Raw genomic sequence first — 21,375 nt, 5'->3', positions numbered from 1 at the left:
ATACACACAGAGGCTGGACCAGGAGCTCAGCAAGGAAGCCAGCTCACCAGCACAAACTCACCAGCTATCCGTGGACAGCCATCTGCCCGTTGTTCTCGCTCTCTCTGCAAAGCCTTGCTAAGCCATGCTCATCCCAGCGGAGCAAATACACACTCACTCTCTCAATCCTATATACACACGCGCACACACACACACACACACACACACACACACACACACACACACAGAGAAAGACATTAGAACTCACGTGTCGCAGGGTTCGATCCAGATCAGGGGCATTCGGAGCAACGGAGAACCACCATGGCAGACGACAGGGTGCAGAATCTGTTAGCTACTCACTCTCTGAGTCACACTCCTAGGTCCCCCCCAAGCCTCCTCCTCCTCCTCCCCCCCCCCTCTGGTTGAGCACAAGCTCCAGACCAGAACGTGCTCCTCACGTTGTCCTCAGCCGGGTCTCTTTCAGCCACAGAGGTGACTGTGGTGCTGTCTTCACAATGCCGGACAGCAGCCGTGAAAGAGCAAAAAGTAGTTTTCAGGCAGTATAATGCCTCTGAACGGTTGTCAAGGAAACAAATGACGGTGGGGGAGAGAGTGAAAAGAAGGAGGGAGAGTGCAGGGAGGAGGGCGTGGGGGAGTGGGGGGATTGTGATGAGCTAGAGAGTACAAGTTCTGACAATCCCTTTTAGATGTGAGAAAGAATCAGATTAAAAGCCTTCAAAATGTCTTACAATTTTAACTTTTCTCACAGTTTCCAATTCTATATAATATCTTTCACATAAGAAGCTGACAAGGTGGCACACTTTATGATGCTTATTCATTTTTTCATATGTACACGCAATTACATCTACTGGCCCTTCATTCCAGTCCGATACACGGCAGATGCAGCAATCCTCTGAACACAAGTGTCGCATGGGGCTCGCTGATGGACTGAGAGTGACAGGAGGTGACTGGCATGGGAACAAGGTCACCAATCCAAGCTTAGAAAATCATAATGTATGGGGGACAGCCTTAACTCTGAAAGTTTTTCGGATTCAGGGAAGAGAAGGAAGAAGAGCTGCGAACATTTTTTAAAACCACGTCAATGTAAAATCTACTCATATCTTTTAAGTTTCAGACCGATGCTAGTCTTTCTTTTCCCAAGTCTTGAGTGTATATTTAATAAAACATTGATACATGAACCTTAAAGCCAGCCAAAATTCACTGCAGACTCATATTGTGAATTTTTTTAGCTCATGACAAAATGGTATTTGAGCAAGACCTGTGGAGCTAGCTTTGTCCAGATTTCTGAGCCTCCCACATTGTATACAGTGAAAAAAACAATATGTGGATGTTACAGATGCAATTTTGACAGTTGAGATAAAACTTTATCAAATAAAAAAACTTAAAGGAATTATAAAGTTTTTTTTTTAATTTTAAATAACACAAAGGAAAGCCCCTGACTACAGCTGGTGACTATTGACATTTAGGAAGACAAAGCTATGACTGGTTTGACAAGGCATCATATTTTCTAGACTGTGATGAGGTCTTTAGTTTGCACTTTGACGTCCTTGAGTAATGTGACCATGAATCAGTGCTGATAGAACATTTCTCACCATAACGGATAGTAATTGTTCTTTTGGGTTAAATAAAGTAAGTAAACACAAATGTGACCACCCACATTTCCACTCCCACACCTTCCTAAACTGTGGACCCCCTCCTTGAGGAAAACTTGACATTTCACCTCATTTTCATCTCTTAGGTGAAAGTGTACAAAATTGAAAATGCTGTCTAGACTGATTTCTTACATTTGCCAATGCAAGGGCTCCTTTATATATAAACCTCTTATAGATTAATTAGAAAATGTCTGCAGTCTGCATCAGATCCAGTGACCTGAGATGAGGACATCTGTCACCAAGCAGTACATGAGTAAGGTATTAGAAACAACATAAAAACATGGAATAAGTGAGTACACAAGATGATATATATCGGGGTGAACCGGAACCTAACCTGGCAATACAGGGCATAAGGTTGGAGGAGAGACACACCCAGGACGAGACACCAGTCCATCACAAGGCACCCCAAGTAGGACTCAAACTCCAGACCCACCAGAGAGCAAGACCCAGCCAAGCCCGCTGCGCCACCGCACCCCTGTCGAGATGATATCACTACTTAAAAAAATATCCAAAGTTAAAGTTATACCCAGTGCAATACGTATAATGTGCAGATGTGTATTTCCTCCATTTCTACACTTTGGTATTTAATGTAGCACTTAATTTTGGGTGCAAGAGTGGGGGCCCCAGTTCCTTAATGCAACCAGTATAATTCAATAGTTGTAAAACTATTGTTCCTGCACCATTAAAACACAAACTACAACAATTAAAAACAAAGAAGAGGAAAAAAAAAAAAAAAAAAAACAAACAAACTGACTACAGTGTTACTTTGGATAAGAGTACAGGGAAAATTGAGTTACTCAGCAACCAGAGCCCCCACACACCCCATTTGCAATCCATCATTACCCAGTAGTAGACCTTCCCAGTCTGACATCTCTAACAGCACCACCTTGCAAGCTTAATGCAATGGTAAACTGACACCATTAGTCAACAAGCAGCACCCCTTTCACAAATCCCACATTGAGTTACATTCACCTCTGCTTCACAGGTATAACTGAAGAGTGCATCCATATAAATGTTGTCTTCAACCAACAGCAGTAAATTAAATATCCTAATAGACCTTGTTTTTGCATAAGCAATGCCATGCAACGAAAACAGTTACAACAGCTTATAAAAATACACCCTTGTAGCTCTACTTACAGATAAAATTGGGCGTGGAAATCTATAAGAAAAGTCTAACCACTGCATTATAATGAAGAGCTTAATACAGCTTAATCTTGTGATTTATTTAAGTTTTAATTCTATAAAAAAAACACCAGATAAAGCTATAATAAATTAAAAATCCACTTTAAGATATGTACTTTTATTTTTATCAATAGCTTATATAATGTAGGGTCTGTGTTAATATTCTGGAAGCAAAAGGCTTAAGACAAGATACACCACAGATTGGATGGTCTATTGCAGGACTATTATTTTATTAACCTGAAGCAACACTAAAGGAAACTTATAAATGACCTGAGATAGTTTAATTTCATAGTTTTTATCTCCACAACCTCCAGTGGGCTTTGCTTCAGATAGGCAAGACTGTGCCATGTTACTCCTGCACATCATTTAGTGTAATAACATGATGGAGTATAGCATGGGAAAACCTTTGCCCTTAAATACTACTTGCACATATTATTATTGACTGAGGACACAACAAAGTTAACTACAGGCGGTCCCCAACTTACGATGGGGTTATGTTCCGATAAATGGATTTTCGACTTACAATGGGTTTAATACACCTAACCTACCGAACATCATAGCCTAGCATACGTGCGATGGCCATTATGGACTTGCCGCCTTAATAATGGGCAATTATCACGAGTTTCTCCTCAAGAGTAATTGCCCTCTTCTTCTCACCAGTAGCAGGAGAGACAGATGGGAGTTTAGTAGACATGATGGATGCACAAAATACAATGTAGATACGGGGGAATATCCAAAAAAAAAAAACACTGGCAACGCAGAATACCATAGAGTATCAATTGTATACACTACAGACTGTGTGGCTGTCCGGGAGATGCGGATCGTTGCCGCTGCCCAGCATCACAAGAGAATCTCATACCGCATAACGCCTGCCCGGGGGGGGTGTGTGTTCAAAATTCGAAGTACAATTTCTCCTAAAAACATATCGCTATCGTGCCATTGTAAAGTCATTTTCAGTTGGACCATTGTAACTTGGGTTCCGTCTGTACAAGAATGTGATCCATTCATCACGTAAGTATATGCCACATTTTCAGGATCTGGTCACTTCCAATCTGTAATCAAAGAAAAGTAATAACAGACACATACTTCTGTTTATTTGTTAGGTATTTTACATTTATATTTATTCATTTAGCAAACACTTTTCTCTAAACTGACATACATTTCACAGAAAACACAATGGGTGCATTACATTAGAAGAAAGAGACAAATGCATGATTCTAAAGCACAATAGTTAATTTCCACCATATGAACCAATGTACATCACACAAGTAACTGCTTAAAGGTTTATCCAAATAATTCCTCATCGCATTCCTATTTTTTTTTTAACATTTACATTACACACACACACTTTCTGAACCGCTTGTCCCATACGGGGTCGCGGGGAACCGGAGCCTACCCGGTGACACAGGGCATAAGGCAAATAGTTAATATTTATCCATTATTCAACAGTTATGATTTCAAAGTTTTAGAGCAAGAACATTTACACATTACTTAAGAGATAATTCTTTTGATTGATCATGGCTTTCTGTCAGTTTTGAACATAACTGTAAAAATTTTTAAAAATACACTGACTTAAAATAAGTAATTTCTAACAACTGTACAAGATAAACTTGGTTAGAAGTGTATGTAAAAAAAAAAAAAAAAATTGGCACAACACAGCTCCCTGAAGCTGCCCCCCAACAACAAACAGCACCACAGTTTCAATTCTGAGTCCATTTGGCTACCAAGTAATGGCTACAAGCAGAAACGCAGAACATTTCACAAAGGTGAACAGAATGCAATTAGGAGTAAAATGGGAAATGTTTCTATGTTTGTAACTTGTACGTTTGTAAAACAGGGGAACAAGCATATAACCTTTTTATACACAAAGATTCAATCCTTACAATGGCATTTCTGACACTTACGCAGTCATTTTACTTCCATAACAGGTGTTTTATTCTGCACAGCAGCATCGCTGTTTGCATCAGATATTTTTGGACAGAGATACACATTTAGTGTCCAAAACTCAAAAAGTGTTTGTCCCTCAGTGATGTCAACCTGTCTATTTCCTGGCAAAGTCTAGCATATTAACCTCTACATTACCATGGAAACAGTGACCACTAGAGTACAAATAGGGCTTTAATGGTACTGGTTGGACTCTTCTAATGTAGCTGCCTGAAGGAGAAAGATATTATTTCAAGCCCTTTAACAGCCAGATTTCTTGCATAACAAAGCCAACTACTGTATATACTTCCTACGTCGTACAATGACAATCTCAACCAGTCACAACTGCGCTACCTGCTGCACCTTAACACTAACATTTAGAGATAAGTTATAAACAACTATCACCTTTTTTTTTTTATTTATTTATATCATGTAAACTGCATTAACAACATAACTGGCCTTTCACCACCATAACCAAAGCCTAAACATAACAACCAAATGAAGATTAGCTAGCATCAAATATTTGTCAATAACACTATATTAATGGCTCTGAAAGAAGTGTCTTTTTACTTTGCACAGTGAAAGACATAGGCTGTGATCTAAACTATTTTATTTCTTTATGTATTGTAAACATCCATGAGCCAAATTGACTTTGTCCAGGGTATGCATCTTAAGCCTGGGAATTCAGTAAATTGCGTGTTTTCACACACTACATGAGCAACTTGTGTATACACTCAGAATTTAGTGCATATACAGTTCTCCAGGGGTTATCTATTTTGAACAAACTGCAACCCTCAAAATAATGTCTATATTTTACTTATTTAAGTAAAACTATATCTGTGGAATTACATGGTGAAATAGCACTCACTCAAAATTGTACAATTATAAACTGGAATCATAGCAAAAAGATGAAAGAAACCAAGTGTTGTATTCTGCTGTACAACTTGAGAGACTTATCATTCACACCACTTACCTGTGTCAACAACTGTTAACTTAATGACGAAGAAAAGCATGGGAGCTGTTCGACAAGGACAAGCGTGACTTCATCTGGCAAAACTCTTGAACATTTCTTTAGAAACCAGCCTAAATGGCAGTTTTGAAAAGCAGTCTCAGCTGCCCTTTATCATGGAAATGGGAAGAACATTTAGTGATAAAAATGGCCTTCTAGTGCTCCGATTACCAAAAGAATTTCCAGGGCCAAGCAAAATTTCTTATGCTGAAGCAGAGTCATACCTTTACGTAAACAAGACAAATTTAATACTGAATATTACTTTTCAAAGTGGAGATTAAAATCCTTTCACGAAGCTGCATCATTACACACAATGCAAACAGAACTGCCATCATTTATAATGAAAATAAATATGAACTGAAAGAGTGTACCTTGGCTACAGAAATGTGGCTACCAAATGATTTCAGCATTTGTATGTATTCTGCATGCTGCTGGTTTCCATGCTAACATGACCGCTACTTATTTTGCAAAATATAAAACACATAGGAGAGAAAAACTAGACAACTTGAGAGAGGCTATTAAAAAAAAGGGAAATAACATGTAAAAGAGCAAAAAAAAAAAAAAAAAAAAACTCAACATGACCACCAAGTGAAATGTGCCAACTCATCTACATGTGTAAAATCACCCACAGCCTACAGTGTTTGCAAGAAACACATTCTTGTTTTGTGGGTTTCACTACGACTAAAGAATCTTAGCATTGCTAAAGAGCATATGGTTATCTTAACAGATGACAGAATGCAAGGGGATGGGTTCACACTGAGTGGTAGTGATTCATCCCTTTCCATGTGTCTGGCTGTTAGAGAGATCATGCAATGGTCAGAGAATGAAAAAGAGAGGGATCACAGCAGACTTACAAACAGGGTCACACTAAGACAGTAACAGTCACAACAGAAGGGAAGGCATTACTCGCAGTAAGCACTCAGGAGGTGCAAACAGCAGCCTAACAGCAAGGGAGGGGCAGAGCAGTGCAACCTGCTAGCTGGAGGGGGATACAGTACAAGAAGAAAATTCACTTCAGATGTTCACGTGAGTCCCGGATGGGCACCGCCCAACTTCATTATACTTTACTCAACTCTACAAGTTTCTCTGCACGATTTAGTGGTATGAGAATGGAAGTAATGTTTATAAACCTGCTGTGGTCTTTATCAGACGTGAACTATAGACTGTAAAAGAAGTGAGACTACAAGAAAGTATAAAGACATCAAAACTGTAATAATTCTGTGCTCTATCAACCTCAGAACCTCCATCCCTCTATCCAGAATTATGAGTTTTGGGAGCCTAAATCTTTCTACTGAGTTCAAACCTGAACAGAAACAAGTCAGGTCGTGGTGCACTAAGTGACAACAGGACATTACACGTAATCACAATAATGAAGCTGAGGTAAAGCACTAGAAAGAAGTTTATCAGTACAGCTTGCACTGTGAATATATGGGGAAAGGTAAAACATAGGAAAATGCTGATAGATACTGAGCTGAGGCTTGAACATAAAGTTCACACAGTTAGTGTGACCACAATTACAAGCTGAAGTCTAGACTCATACTGAATCACAAGGCATAATTCATGACAGTGAGTAGTGCTATAAAAGTAATTGTGCCTCATCAATTCATTTGCTGCATCAGCAATGACACAAAAAGTCTCTGGTTTGCTTCACCAGATGACAACTGGAATGAAAGAATGAGTTAAAGAAAGAAGAAATTCATTTATCAAATTTCATTGACTTTAAGAAATCCAACCAGGGGCCTCTTACATTTTTATATTTGAATTTATGATCAGTCCCTGAATAAACAAAGGTTAGATATAATGATCTATAAATTAAGCGTGTAGGGCAATGTCTGCAATACAGTACTCCTAAAACCTAAAATACGATTCCTCTTGTTCACAGTTAAATTACAGAGCTACAGCAAATCTGCATTGGTTTGTGCAATTGATGACTTCAGGCCTTATTTACCCACAGTGGCCCAGATGGCTCATAATTACACAGCTCAAGAGGGATTATAACAGGGCTGCGGAAGGCAGTGGTATGACAGAGAAGGGCAGGGATAGCCAAGCAGATGGATGGATACAGATCGAGGTAGAGACAGGAAGAGGGAACGCAAAAAAGAAGATGAAATAATGGAGAAGTGAGGGTGGAGAAGTAAGCCATCTGTCTGAATCTCATGGACTGACCACTAGAAGGTTATCAAATCCTACCTCACATGAAAATATACACAAATGATTAACACAAATTATGCACAAGCAGATATAAAATGCAGCAGATTGCCAGAAAATGCATCAGAAAATTCTACAAGGCAATGAGAAGCTTGCTGTCAGTGCTGTTGTAAAAATTGACATGGTACTTTTTTTTTTTTTTTTAATCAAATGATATCATAAGTATGGTATATTTCCAGTAGATCATGTCTTTAAGATATTTTTCCTGTAGAAGTTCTATTTAAGAAGGTTGCATTTCCTATGGCATGTGATCTATAGACTATATCTCACACAAAAGTTACTTTTAGGTAAATAATTTTTATTAGAGAACTTACATATTGAAATTAAGGCAAATATGAAAATACACATTTGAGAATTTGTGTATAGGAAGGATATATTTACAATAGTGATTATATTTGTTTCTAATCAGGTAGGTTATTTTTCTTGAGTTTACCACAAAACTTACTTCATTCTTCTGGAAAAATTATACATGTGATACAATGGTTGAGTAAGTGCAACAACTGTTTTGCACTACATTATTGCCAAGACAATCATTTCACCTGCAGTCAATAAGATATAAAGCGTTGTAACTGAAGACTTCACAAACATAAATATAGTAGACCAGGGACCATCTAAAAATGATGAATTAGTGAGGCACACAACAATCCCTGTAGCAAAGGCAAACAGAATAAGGTCAACCTGTGCACATGCAGCATATGTGACTGTTATTGTGTACATGACTGGAGAGTGTTATTGTGTTCGGAAGACAGGAAAGCTCTGGCAGACTGCAGAGCAATCTGCATCTAAGCGAATAGACGGGTAGGGCAGGTGTTTGAGCAGACAGCCCCGGTCCACTTTCCTGAATCCTTCCAGGAAGCCCCTTTGTGTTTGCAGGCCTGGAATAACAACATCCACCTGGCTGTCAGCACATCATGCCAGACCACTCATCTCCTTCTGTCTTGCACACACATACAGGCACAAACACATGGGCACACACACAGTTGTGTGGACATACACCGTGCACACATAAAGCGGTTACTTCGGTTTTGTTTTATTGCATTTCATTCTGAACAAAATTTTCCAAATGTAATGAAATCAGAAGTCTGTTAAATGATCCATCAATTGTCATGGGAAACAACAAGTATAAATTGTCCTGACAGGTTGACAGCTGCATATATTGACCAGTTGTTAACAGAAAATACTACCATAATAATGACATTTACTACTATCCGAAGAAACTGCTATAGAAAGAAATCATAGTTAAGTGAATATCTGAAAACTCAAATGTATTCTTTCTACGAAAGAAGAAAGGGTCCTTATAGACTAATAGGAAGTGAACTCAAGCTCCCTCTGCTGCACTGACCTTCATGACAGGGCTGCTTCTGCAGCAGCAAAGGAAAAAGAACAAAAAGGAAAAAGCATTGCTCAGAATTCTCTAACTATCACAGCCTCCCTTGTTAATCACTAAGCACTGAGAACATCTTCAGAAAGGCTATACATGTATGCACTACTATAACATCCTAATTTTGTTTAAGGCACGCAAAAGCACATATTACAACAGTACACTCTCAACATGGCTCAACGGACACATAATTACATATCACTATAGTAAACTCATGATTTGTCAAAGCAGATGCAGATATACATTACTTTAGCTCACTCACACTGTGTAAGGGCATACAAAAGTATACAACACAACAGTGTGCAAGTTGTGCAAAATACATATCGTTATGTTCTTCTGGGGGGAAATTTGTTCGTGCTTAGTGACAATCATTACTTGTGTCATCTTCTACTATCAACATCCCCACAATGAATTCAACAGAGTCAACACAGCTGAACACCTGTGAACTCACTTTTGCTAAAACCTGCTTACTCATACCTTGCTGATGTGAAACTTAGCCTTTTTATACAACTGAAATGTATAGTTTTTTACGACATTATACTATGAACAATATTCTGCCATCCCATCTGATTATGTATTACCAATTATTCCTTAAGAGTGTTTCACATCACAGTGAGTTGGGGATAAGTTAAAATCGCTCATCATTGCATTTCATCCTGCCCTATACTGCCATCTAATGGGAAAACAAAATAAAACCTTCACAGAATTGCCAAAAACATGATGAAAATAGTTTCTTCACTTTAATTTCAACTAAAATACAGATATTAGTTTGACTTAAATTGTTTTAAGTCAAACTAAAATTTACTTATATTCAACTTCTACCTATTTTTGAACCTGAAATTCACATTACAAGTAAAAATGAATTCCAGCTCTGTAAGAGGAAATATATATTAGGTGTGATCACTGCTGTGGATTGAAGCTTGTATTTCTATGTCAAGACAGTGCAAGACTAAGGAGAACTTTATGCTTTGCAGAAAAAAAAATTCTGCATTTTCTTTCATTAAAACCACTGAGTACTTTTCAATCAGCTAAAAGTCTAGTGTACTGAAGGACCGTCAGCAAATGTTCCAGCTGATTAACCATATTAGTCTTAATCACACGACTGACCACTTGTCTACAAATTTGGATTTAAGCCCCCAGACTGGAAGAAGTCAGCTTAAAAGGCAAAGTATTCCTTTGTTAGTGCATGCTGCAGTTTTTCTCCTCCTTGAAATTGCTGAATTGTGCTTTTATCCATATTTGTTCTGGAGATCAGCAGAGTGAAGAAACTTGCTGAATCAATACGAGTCCTGTGAATCAATATTAAAAAGTCCCCCAGTTCTTGATTTAAAATAACTGTTGTGACATTTCACAGCCTTGCTCTAAATATGGAGAATGCATGTGTGCATTTCACAGATACTGAAGGAATGCATACTGCATCAAGTTCATGGCTTGACTTTGCGAACAAAGATTTAGGAAGGGGGCTGTCCACGTCTGCTGCAGGCTCGCTGGTGGCTGGCGAGGCCAATGCGGGAGAGGCAAGTCCAGTGGTAGTGGCTGCAAGGGAAAGTCTGTTCTGAGTTTTGTGCTGCAGTGTCACGCTTCTTCCACAATCTCCTTTCAGTCCTCAAGACCAGCCCTTGCATGCCTTCTCAAAGAAGGAAACAGCCTGGTGAATGGTGTGTCTCCAGGCCTCACGGTCAAAGGCTAGAGCAGACCACTGGTCAATGTAAGAGGCACCAAGGGATTTATTCAGAGAGTCTCTGTACCTCTTCTTCAGTGCCCCTGTGTTGCAATGGCCATATTTTCTGCAGCTATATCCAAGATATTTACAAAAGCTTAAGCGGAAATCAAGGAATATATGTTTTATTAAGCTTTGACTTGCAGACATAGAAAGTAGCACACAGCTGATAAATGTCAGACATATTTATGTGATGACCTGGCCAACAGCACTGAGCAGGAGGTTTAAGAGAGAACACATTTTTATTTTGTCATTTTAAGCAGGTTTTAATGTTAATTTACTGCACAAGCAACTTTTAATAATGGATAGATTGTGAAGTTGATAGTGTAGTGGGTACAACTGCTGCCTTTAGATCCAAAGGTCACAGGTTCAAATTGCAGTGTTGCTGAAGTACCCTTAAAGAAGGTACTTATTCTAAATTGCTCAGTAAAATTACCTAGCAGTGCTAATGGACAAATAATTCTAAGTAGCTTAAGGTATGTTCCTCTGGAGAAAAGAGCTAAATGAATAAATGCAAGCATTGGAGTATATTTTATTATTTTGTCTGAGTTTTTTGCAGAACTAAACCCATTAAAAACTGGATGAACGTATATAAGATTCAGCTTTTATTGACTATAACATAGTAAAAAGTGACTTTTGAATTACAAACACATGAAGTAATAAACAGACTTCTAGTCGCAAATGTGTTTGTAAGTTGAGGGCCTAATGTATTGTGTCTGGGATGATGTTGCTCACATTTGTATCACCTGAGTTCTTAGCCAGAACCCTCAGGTGCAGGTGGGTACGGCCTGCTCCAGGCTGGGATGTGCGCATGCGTACTTCATATCTGGTTTCAAACTTACAGCCCTTCTTTCCTTCTTTCTATTGTTCTATTGCCTTGAGAAAACGCACCATGGAAAAAAACTGCCTTTTTAATGTTCAGAGAACAGAACAATACTGTCTCTGTTACGAAACCAAGTATTTTATTTTTTTTTTTTTTTAAAAAAAAACAACACAATGGAACATGTTTTAACTATTTAAATTTATAGCTGTTTTACTTTGGGGGGGAGGAATCAGACTCTGTAGTTATGTGAAAAATACAACAGAAACTAAACAAATAAGATTTAGAACAGTTTAAAAAAAAAAAAAAACTGCAGGACTAGAGTAGCGGATGGGCCAATCGAGAAACTAGTTGGTCAGATGCACACCTAACAAGTTTGTAACAGGTGACATACCTCGATCACCTGGTGCAGAAGGGAATTCTTACCCTCATCTACAGCCTTGTGGACTTCAACCAGATGTGATGGTGCAACAGATCATAGATGCTGACATAAACATAATGGTAAAGCATTTCATTCTTCAAGATGACTTTTTGTGAAATGTATCTGAATAAAAAGTCTGTATACCTGCTGAACTTTACAATTGGTAGACAAAAAAACTGCCTTCACCAAAAAAAATCTAATTAAAATTAGAATTTTTCAAGTGCAAGCACAAAAACGGTACACAGCACCATAATCTTATTCTGAAAACATACGCTGTCAACACATACACAGACATGTAGCTAGGATCCATAAGAAAAAAAAAAATCATTTATATAAGTTAAACAAAATATGCACAAAATATAAGAAATCAGATTAGAACAATGCAAAACTTTTGTGGACAGTTAAGATGCTGTTATCGGTCCATTTGCAAAGAAAAGCCAAGCACAGCTGGCTAAACTCCTCTCTCTTCTGGGCATATAGCAAAACTGCTAATCTTTTCTAAAAATGGAGTTCTGTAGAGAACAGCTCCATGCTTGTAGGCATCAGGCTTCAGTAAGCACATTTATCTAGTCAAATGCTCCACTGATCTTTTTCAACCAACCAAGCCAGCAAATGCCATCAAATAATCTTTTTCATGTGGATGATGGGGCCTTCAGCCATTTTCCTTGTACTGAATCATCTTGCCATTTTTTGCATCCAACTTTCCTTAAATCAAGAAACTCCTCTTCACACCCCCCAGCTCTTCCTACTGTTTTTACTGTTTATTTAACAGGGAGAGGAGATGTTTACATCAGTTCAGTTAAACACAGTTCGGCCAAATCACTTCTGTTAATAATGAGTAGCATAAACAGTTTGTGCACAGACTGCTGGGAAGTCGCTGACACCCAAACACAGACAAGACCCTGGGTTCAGACGGAAACAGCGGGAACCAAGCCCTCCACACAAAAAAACACAGCAGAACCGAATTCATGTACACCATAGGCCACACTTTCAGACAGAACACAAACGGGCAGATAAACAGGGCTTCCATTAGAAGCATGTTAACTGCTGAAACATCACCTAGTATGCTAAGAGCAAAGCACCATGTTTGATCTTATACATTTTAACTACAAACTTCTCCACATGTATTTTAAGGTTGAACACACTTAGCTTGAAATTGTTCCTTATTCTCACTGAGCAGAACTGTTGCTGTTCCCAGGGTCTGGGGACCTCATAGGGCTATATTTTATTTGACAGCTACTTTCCAGTGCCTCAAACAAATCAAGGGACAAAACTCTCCAAGAAAGCAAGAAAACGGGACATAAAAGGGAAATGAGCAATGTGTTCACACAGGGATTAGTGCATGGCTTCATCGAAGAACATCAGCAGCTTCACTAGACACTGTAACCAACCACACCATCATCTCCAATGCTCTGCAAGCCCTCACCTCCAGCCATGAATCCAATAAACCTGGACTGTTTACAGCAACACAGCGGCAGAGCAATTCCAAGACTGTCAAAATAGCATCTAGGCCAATTCCAGCGAGAGCTGGGTACACTTGCAGTATTTTGGGTCTAGAAAGTAGAATTTAGGTTGATTATGGACATAGTTCAGTAAGGTATCAGTACTGCGACAAAAATAGGCTGGATTCTACAAAAGAATTTCAAAAAAAAAGTTTACCAATAAGCTTTTACAATATTTATTTGTACTAGCCTTTATAAAAACTTAAAGAGGTTGCTTCCTAGAAATGTATGGCACATTACGGTGTATGTTGCCATTACATTTAAAAAAGAAAAAAGAAAAAAAAAATGATTACATGCCCTGTCAAAAATTATATGCATATTTTGATCTAAGTGTTGACTTTATTCTGAACAGTGTCCCAGTGCCAAAAACAGGACAAAGCAGAGCTACTAGAGAAACATCTGCCATTAAGAAATGATCTATACCTATAGCTACCTGTAGCACAAACTGATAAATTACCCGTGGTAATGAGCAGCATGACCTGTTTTTTGTACCAGCTGGGCAATTTCACCATAAGTGAGAAACACAGCAGTAAAATTTATAATTATGTTTGAAATAACTAATTAAGATGATTAGGAAAGCAGCTGGTAGCGTAATGGTCCGAGCTGCTGCCTTTGGGCACGAAGGTTGCAAGTTCAAATCGCAGCTGTAGTACCCCTGAGCAAGGTACTTACCCTAAATTGCGCCACTAAAATTACCCAGCTGTATAAATGAATAAATAAGTCTCTTTGGAGAAAATCATCAATGTGAAAATAATTGCTTTCTTATTTAGTTTATCAGATTCATTGGATGATGAGCTGAGTTAACTTTACACCAAACATATCTTCTGGTATTGTGACTAAAATGTTCAACCTTGGTCTCATCAAAACATAAGACAAAGTTTTAGAAGCCTGAATATATTGCTTAGCAAATTTGAAACTCTCTTGGATATTCTTTTTGTGAGCAATGGCTTTCATCTTGCCACCATACCCCACAGCTCAGACTTATGGAGCATATGAAAAATTGTCATAATACTGTGTAGGGAATGGGCACTTACAACCATACAGTAAAATCCTGCAGATACTTCAAGGTTACCATTGGCCTCCTTTATGAGCTTTCCCTTAACCCAGTCATCAGCTCTACAGGGACACTGTAATCTTTTTAACACCCAGGTAGTCCTATACATCCTCCACTTCTTAATGACAGTCTTGAGAGTACTCCATGATATATTGAAAGCCTTTGAAAATTTTCAAACCCCTCTGATGATTTGTACTGTTCAACTAAAAGATCCTTAAGAGCTTTCAATAAGCTCTTTGCAGGCCACATATTTCTCTACTATAGAACTAAGAATGCTTAAAGGAAATCCTTCAGGAACAGTTATATTTTATTTAGGGCAAATCAAAATTATTTTAATTGTAAAGTGTGCACACGCAACTATTTTGCTTAAGTTTTTTCTTTTATTTTACAATTTTTCCTAAAAGTCATCATTACTTCATTTTTCACTTATTGTTTCAAAATCTTAATAAAGGTGAAAAGGGGCTGGAAATTATTTGTGTGATTTTTATTTTTACATCAAAAGATTTAACAGGCAGGGGAGATTTTTATATCAGTTCAGTGCATCAAATCTGAAATTTCAATAAGGATATTTATATTTCTGATATCAACTTTATATCTGTTGCATCTGTGCTGCACGGAATCAGGGCTTGGCAAAAGCCATGTCAGAATATGGTCATGAATGTCTTCTGTGAAAATGAAAGATTTCCACCACAACAGGTAATTTAGGTCAGATCAGGACCTTCCTTTTAGGCTAACATGGGGATGGGTCCATCAACTCAACAGACCAAAAAAAAATTTCCAAATTTTCCACACAGCTGGACATGGGGATAAATCCTACAGAGAGAAACATGAAATCTCAAGCTTCCTTACAACATACTGTCCATGCTAGATTTACAGCAGTATTCATAACATCTTCACCATTAAGCCCTATTATTCTTTATAGGTTCTGAGTTTCACCCCTCAGTATCATCACCTCCTTCACGGAGCACTTTAAACAACAGTTGCTCCCTTTTCTCTCCTCAGACACAAACTACTGAAAGAAGCCTGACCCTACAGTGTCTTTGTGCATTTTCCGATCTTACAAAAGTAACTCTGTTCATCCTTCTTCCACAGGGGAGGGACTGAAACACAGCAGTAAGGGGGGGAGGGGGTCAGCTCTTCATACAAACACTGTGCAGAAGTACCTTCTACAAACTTTAACTCACAGATGGCCTTTCCAGTTTATTTATGGCCCCAGCTGAGGACTCCTGGCTGGCTGTATATGGTGAAAAGTTAGACTTTTTTTTTTTTTTCTTCCTTTCTTTACTAAACGTGGTACGAAATGTGGACAGACAGTGACAGTGTGAAGAAGCTCTGTTAGAGTCTGTATCCAGCAGTGTAGTTGTTCCCTCCTCTTTCGTTTCTTTGGGTCCAGTCCTGACTGGGAGCTACACTTACAACTACTTCTGTGGAAAAACTAGTCGAAATACGTGACAAAACACAAGCCTCGTAAACGCGTTGACACTTCAAATTCACTCTGGCAAAATGACAGAAAAGAAAAAAGGCGGAATTTCGAGACCCGCCGGTTTTTGAAAAATATTTCATAAAGTGACTGTCTTACGCCTCAGGACATGACTGAGAGACACACACACACACACACACACACACACTACAGCATTCGTTGCTTTTGTCGACTAGTAGTCTATGGAGAGTTGTCTGGCTGAAAATCAATCCGTGAACACGTTACAAGCAGTGCGTACAGACCATATCATATTCAAAAAGTGCCGATATTTTGTGGTCGACAGCCCGAAGAAAATAATTAAATTTAACTTCCACGGGGAGTTTTAGGAAATCATTTCAGTGAACTTTTCACCACAAACTTCTCTCAGCGTCTCCAAATTAACCGTGAAAAGTGAAAAATACATTACTTCTTCTAAGACATGATTTATAATAACCAAAAAAAAAACGTCTTACCGGCCGCAGAAATTTCCTGCATTTCTGCCAACAACTGTCTGTCGTCGTCCGGCTCGAGCGAAGCGGCTCTGCCCCGGCGCCAAACCTCCCCTTCTACACAGCGCGAGGAAAGACGCTCCGCCGGCTGCAAGCAAGCTGTCGCGCGCTGCTGGTTCGCCGTGGGTGGAGAATGAGCGGACGCGAAAGAGCGCGCGCCTCAAATCTCACAGTGCACTTCTCACCTTCGCGCCGCCGACTCCGTCAGCCGAACTTCGTTCCCCCGGCGGGGCACGTAACGAGCGCACGCATGGCACCCCACGTCAACAGCGCGAAAACCTCCTCGCGGATCAGACGTCTTTCACTCGTGCGTTCGCGCGGATCCCGGTGGCGTAGGGAAGTAACAGGCCTGGCGCGCACACACACACCCTGGAGCGCGTTCTCGACGGCGCGGTCGTGAAGTCCCCACGTCCCGAATAACAGAAAATTTTTTCCCTTCCTCTTACGTTATTTAAATAAAAAACGCGTATATGTTCACATTTTATCAATATTTTTACCGCCGTAACACTTGAAAGTTGTACACAGCAAGAAGGGTTTCTACGTGAAGTTTTTTGTTCACCTCAGACTCCGCCGCGTGCAGTACTCTGTGCGTGTGCAATCTCCCAAACAAAAAGATGAGAAATCTTTTAGACGTGATTCCCTCAGTTGTGCTCTCTCTCTGTCAGGTATAAACTTTCCATTAAAGCGCAAGAAATTGAAAGTTAACGAACTGTCAGTTTGCATTTTCTTTACAGCAATAATAACCCGTGGAGGTTGCGGTCTCCGCACACCGCGGCGGTTCCCCTGTATACATTAAATCGATTATGTCTCCGTCCCGACGTGTCCCTCCGATGTCCTCCGACAACAGGAGGAGCGCAGCGCTGCAGAGAAACGCAAATATAAAGTGGCATTTCTGTGTCATTTCCGCATCGCGTCCTTTCCCAAAGATGACAGCGTTTAAAAAGGTGGAACACTAAAATATGTGTCATTTTCCAAGTCGTCACGTGAGTTTAGATGTACGGAATGAAGCCTTGATAAAAAAGAAAAGTGGTTACTTACTGTGCAATTCAACAACATAATCTCATACTGTTTTATGTATATCATCACCCACACAGGAATACACAAAAATATAGGTTGCTGTGTATTTAATAACCTTCTTTACCTGGCTGACACCTTTGTCCAAGTGCACTTACATTATTACATAATCAGCTTGATTTACCCATTCATGATGCAGGATTATACTCCTACTATATCATTTCAGGGTAAGTACCTTCACCAGGGGGTTCTGGGGGGGGGGGGGGGGGGGGGGGATGGATTCAAATCAAATCAAAGGTTTATTTATCTATCAAATGCACAACCGCAATGATTCAAACCAATAACCTTCTGACTAAGGTCACAAAACTAACGGGACACTGCCGGCTGCCGCAGTTCTACCTGCTCTGATCTTGACCGAAATTGCATAGACACAACTACATATTCTAATGTTTGACGAAATGTTCGCTTAGGGGATGTAGTTCTCCCAGGCAGGAAGCCCTGAAAGGTGCTGTTATGGAACAGCTCCAGAATTCCGTGATACAAACTACTGTGTATATTATACATCAGCAGCTGCCAAGTTTGAGTCTGAGGGAACGTCCCAGTGTTGGCGCTGGGGGGTCTGCAGGGACGGGGGTCACTTAAGCCTCAACAATCGTTCCACTAGCTGCTTGTGTCCACAATCCTACCCACCCTTCCCCAGAAAAATGATGCTTAAGAGCCCATGCAGCCGTAGTGTAGCCTCCGCCTGTGCCGCACTCATGTCAACACCATCACGCCAACCCCCCAGCCCCCACCAGTACGCTTGTATATCTGGTCACCGGAAAACAGCCAGTGCCAAACTTGCCCATCAGGCAACATCGCAGGCACTGCTTTTGGAGATGATTAAGGAACGGGGGGTAGGTAGAGCACACTGTTAAAGACAAGACAGTGTCGCACCACTGCTCCAAGGTTTTCAGCTCAGTGTGTGTAGAGTCTGCGTGTTCTCCCATGTTTGTGTTTGTCTCCTCAAACAGTCTACAGACATGCCGTTGAGATGAACTGGAGACTACAAATTGCCCTTTGTTGCCCTTAAGTGGCTCAGTGCCCTGTGACGGACAGCTGGAGGTGTATCCCGCACCGCTCCTTTTGTTCCTGCTTTGGTTACGCCTGTGATGGTATAACTGGCTATTGAAAACTGTTGGATTAGTCAATTGTCCCAGTCAATCTGGACAAAAACACTCTGTCAGCTTTTCTCAATCCTTGGGCAGCAAAGTCTTTATTATTACTGAAGTCAGTGTAGTGTGCACCTCTCACTTTTCCACAATGAAAGTATTCGGTGTCACCCCCCATACAAGTAATTAATGGTTTTGTTCTTCACTTTCCATTCAAGAGCTCTTGCAGAGGTCAGGTAAATGACAAAATGAGAGTGCAGCCTTCTTTACCGAGGAATGTGAGGATTTGTTATCAGAAATCGGTTAATTTTTTTAATCATATGTGTATATTATGCAACATGATTTTGATATGATTGATGTGATTTTTGATTTATTCCTGTCAAAAGAGATCACAGCATGACAGCTTCGTCCCCCATGTATTTTGAAATGGTTTCCCTGGAAGTGACATCCCTGTCCACTCCAGTGAGGACTTCCGCCAATCTCTTATCCCGAAAGCGCTACCAGGGCGCAGCGAGCCAAGGAAAGTGCCGGATTGAAGTCGGAGAGCCAGAAGTGGAGATGGACAGCGTCCTCCAAAACATTCAGGGCGACTCAGTCAAAAGCTCGCAGACAAAAACAGCCATTCACCGAGAGCGATGGGGGCTCGAAGAGCCACAGGAAGTGGTGGAGCATGTGGGCCGGGGAAGGGGGAAGACCACCAGCCAGTGGGCTTTTTCATCAGCATCACGCTCAGCCAGCAGCAGCTCTTTCAATGAGTCATCCTTCTGTGACAACATTCACTGCAATGCTCACAAAGACTCCCTCTTGTGTGAAGTGCAATCTCCCAATCATTGTAATTAATATTTCAATAAGTTTTGTAAGACATATATATTTTTATTTGTCTTACAAATAAGTAGAGTGTAATGTCTGAAAGGCATCAGTTATTATTATTAAGGACATAGAATAGTTAAGTTGGTCGGTCATTTATATACATAAATATATGTTAGAATATATATATATGTCAGAAAATCTTTTAATACTAAGTTGTTTTGATAATATTTCAGATAAGTGCAAGCAGGACACATGACCAGTTCAGAAGAATTTCTATGAATAACCACAGTAAAAATATTTTGAAACAGGGTAGGTCTTTATAAGGATCACTTCTGTTGGCGATTGCACGGTAAATAAATGTTTAGACTAAGAGCGAAAGAGACACCCGGAGTTCTTTGGCTCACACCAGGGTTTGTATCAAACTCGCCCGAGCTGAGAAAGCGTAAGGCCCAGCTTTTCTTCGGCTGGGACGAGCTGTGATCTCGTCTGGATACCAGGAGGAAACACGTGCGTTTCCAGCGCTTTGGGAGAAGTACAGCCGAACAAATGAGAGGCTGCAGAAGAGCCAGTGGTGTGTGTCTAACCACCTGATGCAGTGCCCCTTAGGGGCTCTTCTCATGTGCTCCCGCTGTCATAAGACTCGCAGGACAGGGAAGAAAAGCGTCTTTGTGTTATGCACTTCAGACCACTCACCCCAGCTCAAAGATGTAATGCCCCTGGGGGGGTGGCCCCATTATGTCCACCCATGCACAGGCAAAAACAGTAATGATGTCACCACCACCAAGTGCTGCGTTAATAAAGGTCCCTAAGACTGCGTGAAGGATGTGCCCCACGCCAGTATGGATAAGTAACGAAACAAACATGACCCATGTTCTGGAGATTTGCGGTGTTATAGTGGACCACCACAGGTTATGGTGTTTAATATAGCTTAAAGACATTCAGATTGACCACACTTAATGCAAAGCCTTTACTGGCAGGAAGCGAGGAGGATTCAGGACTTTACTCATGTTTTCCGCAATATAAGATGCTGCACTTTGAGAGATCAATTTTGACACCTGGTTCTGCTGGGACTAGTGGCTCTGTGGCGACACCCAGTGGCCAAAGATAACGCAGCTGTAGGAGTTTTGCTCAGTCAGGTGCAAAAAAAAAAAAGAAAAAAAAAAAAAAAAAGTTTTTCTATTTCTTGCAGGAGAATAACCAGCCATGTTTCAGGAGGGATAAGTCTGCTTTGGGTCAAGGGGAAAGGGATATCTTATAGAGACTAGTACATTTAAATTTATTTGTTTATCCAATTCTTTTCTCCAGCACAGCTATTGTTAAAATACAGTTATTTACCCGGTTATACAGCTGGGTAATTTTTACCAAAGCACTTCAGAGCAAGTACCTTCCTCAAGGGCACCAACAGGCAGTGAGATTTGAACCTGTAACCATTGGACACAAAGGCAGCACCGCTATAACCACAAGGCTACCAGACCAGCTGTCTCCTAATAAAATGAGTTCTGTCAACTCGTCCTTGAGAAGCAACGTCATCATACTTTGGCCACTGCTGGGGTAACGTTT

At 40.2% G+C, this 21,375-nt stretch overlaps 1 protein-coding gene across 1 annotated transcript in view; it reads right to left on the bottom strand.

Moving 5' to 3' along the window:
- The window catches only part of fgd (faciogenital dysplasia), a 53,769-nt gene extending 35,985 nt beyond the window's left edge, over window positions 1-17,784 (bottom strand). Inside the window, exon 1 of the mRNA XM_018762303.2 lies at window positions 16,805-17,784. Coding sequence (XP_018617819.2) covers window positions 16,805-16,826 — 22 coding nt within the window. The 5' untranslated portion in view covers window positions 16,827-17,784. The remainder of the gene's footprint in view (window positions 1-16,804) is intronic.
- Window positions 17,785-21,375: the final 3,591 nt, after the last annotated feature.

This window comes from Scleropages formosus, chromosome 2 (assembly GCF_900964775.1).
Source record: "Scleropages formosus chromosome 2, fSclFor1.1, whole genome shotgun sequence".
In the NCBI taxonomy this organism is placed as follows: domain Eukaryota; kingdom Metazoa; phylum Chordata; class Actinopteri; order Osteoglossiformes; family Osteoglossidae; genus Scleropages; species Scleropages formosus.
Note: the sequence above shows the minus strand (reverse complement) of the source record. Positions and strands in the feature narration are given on the sequence as shown.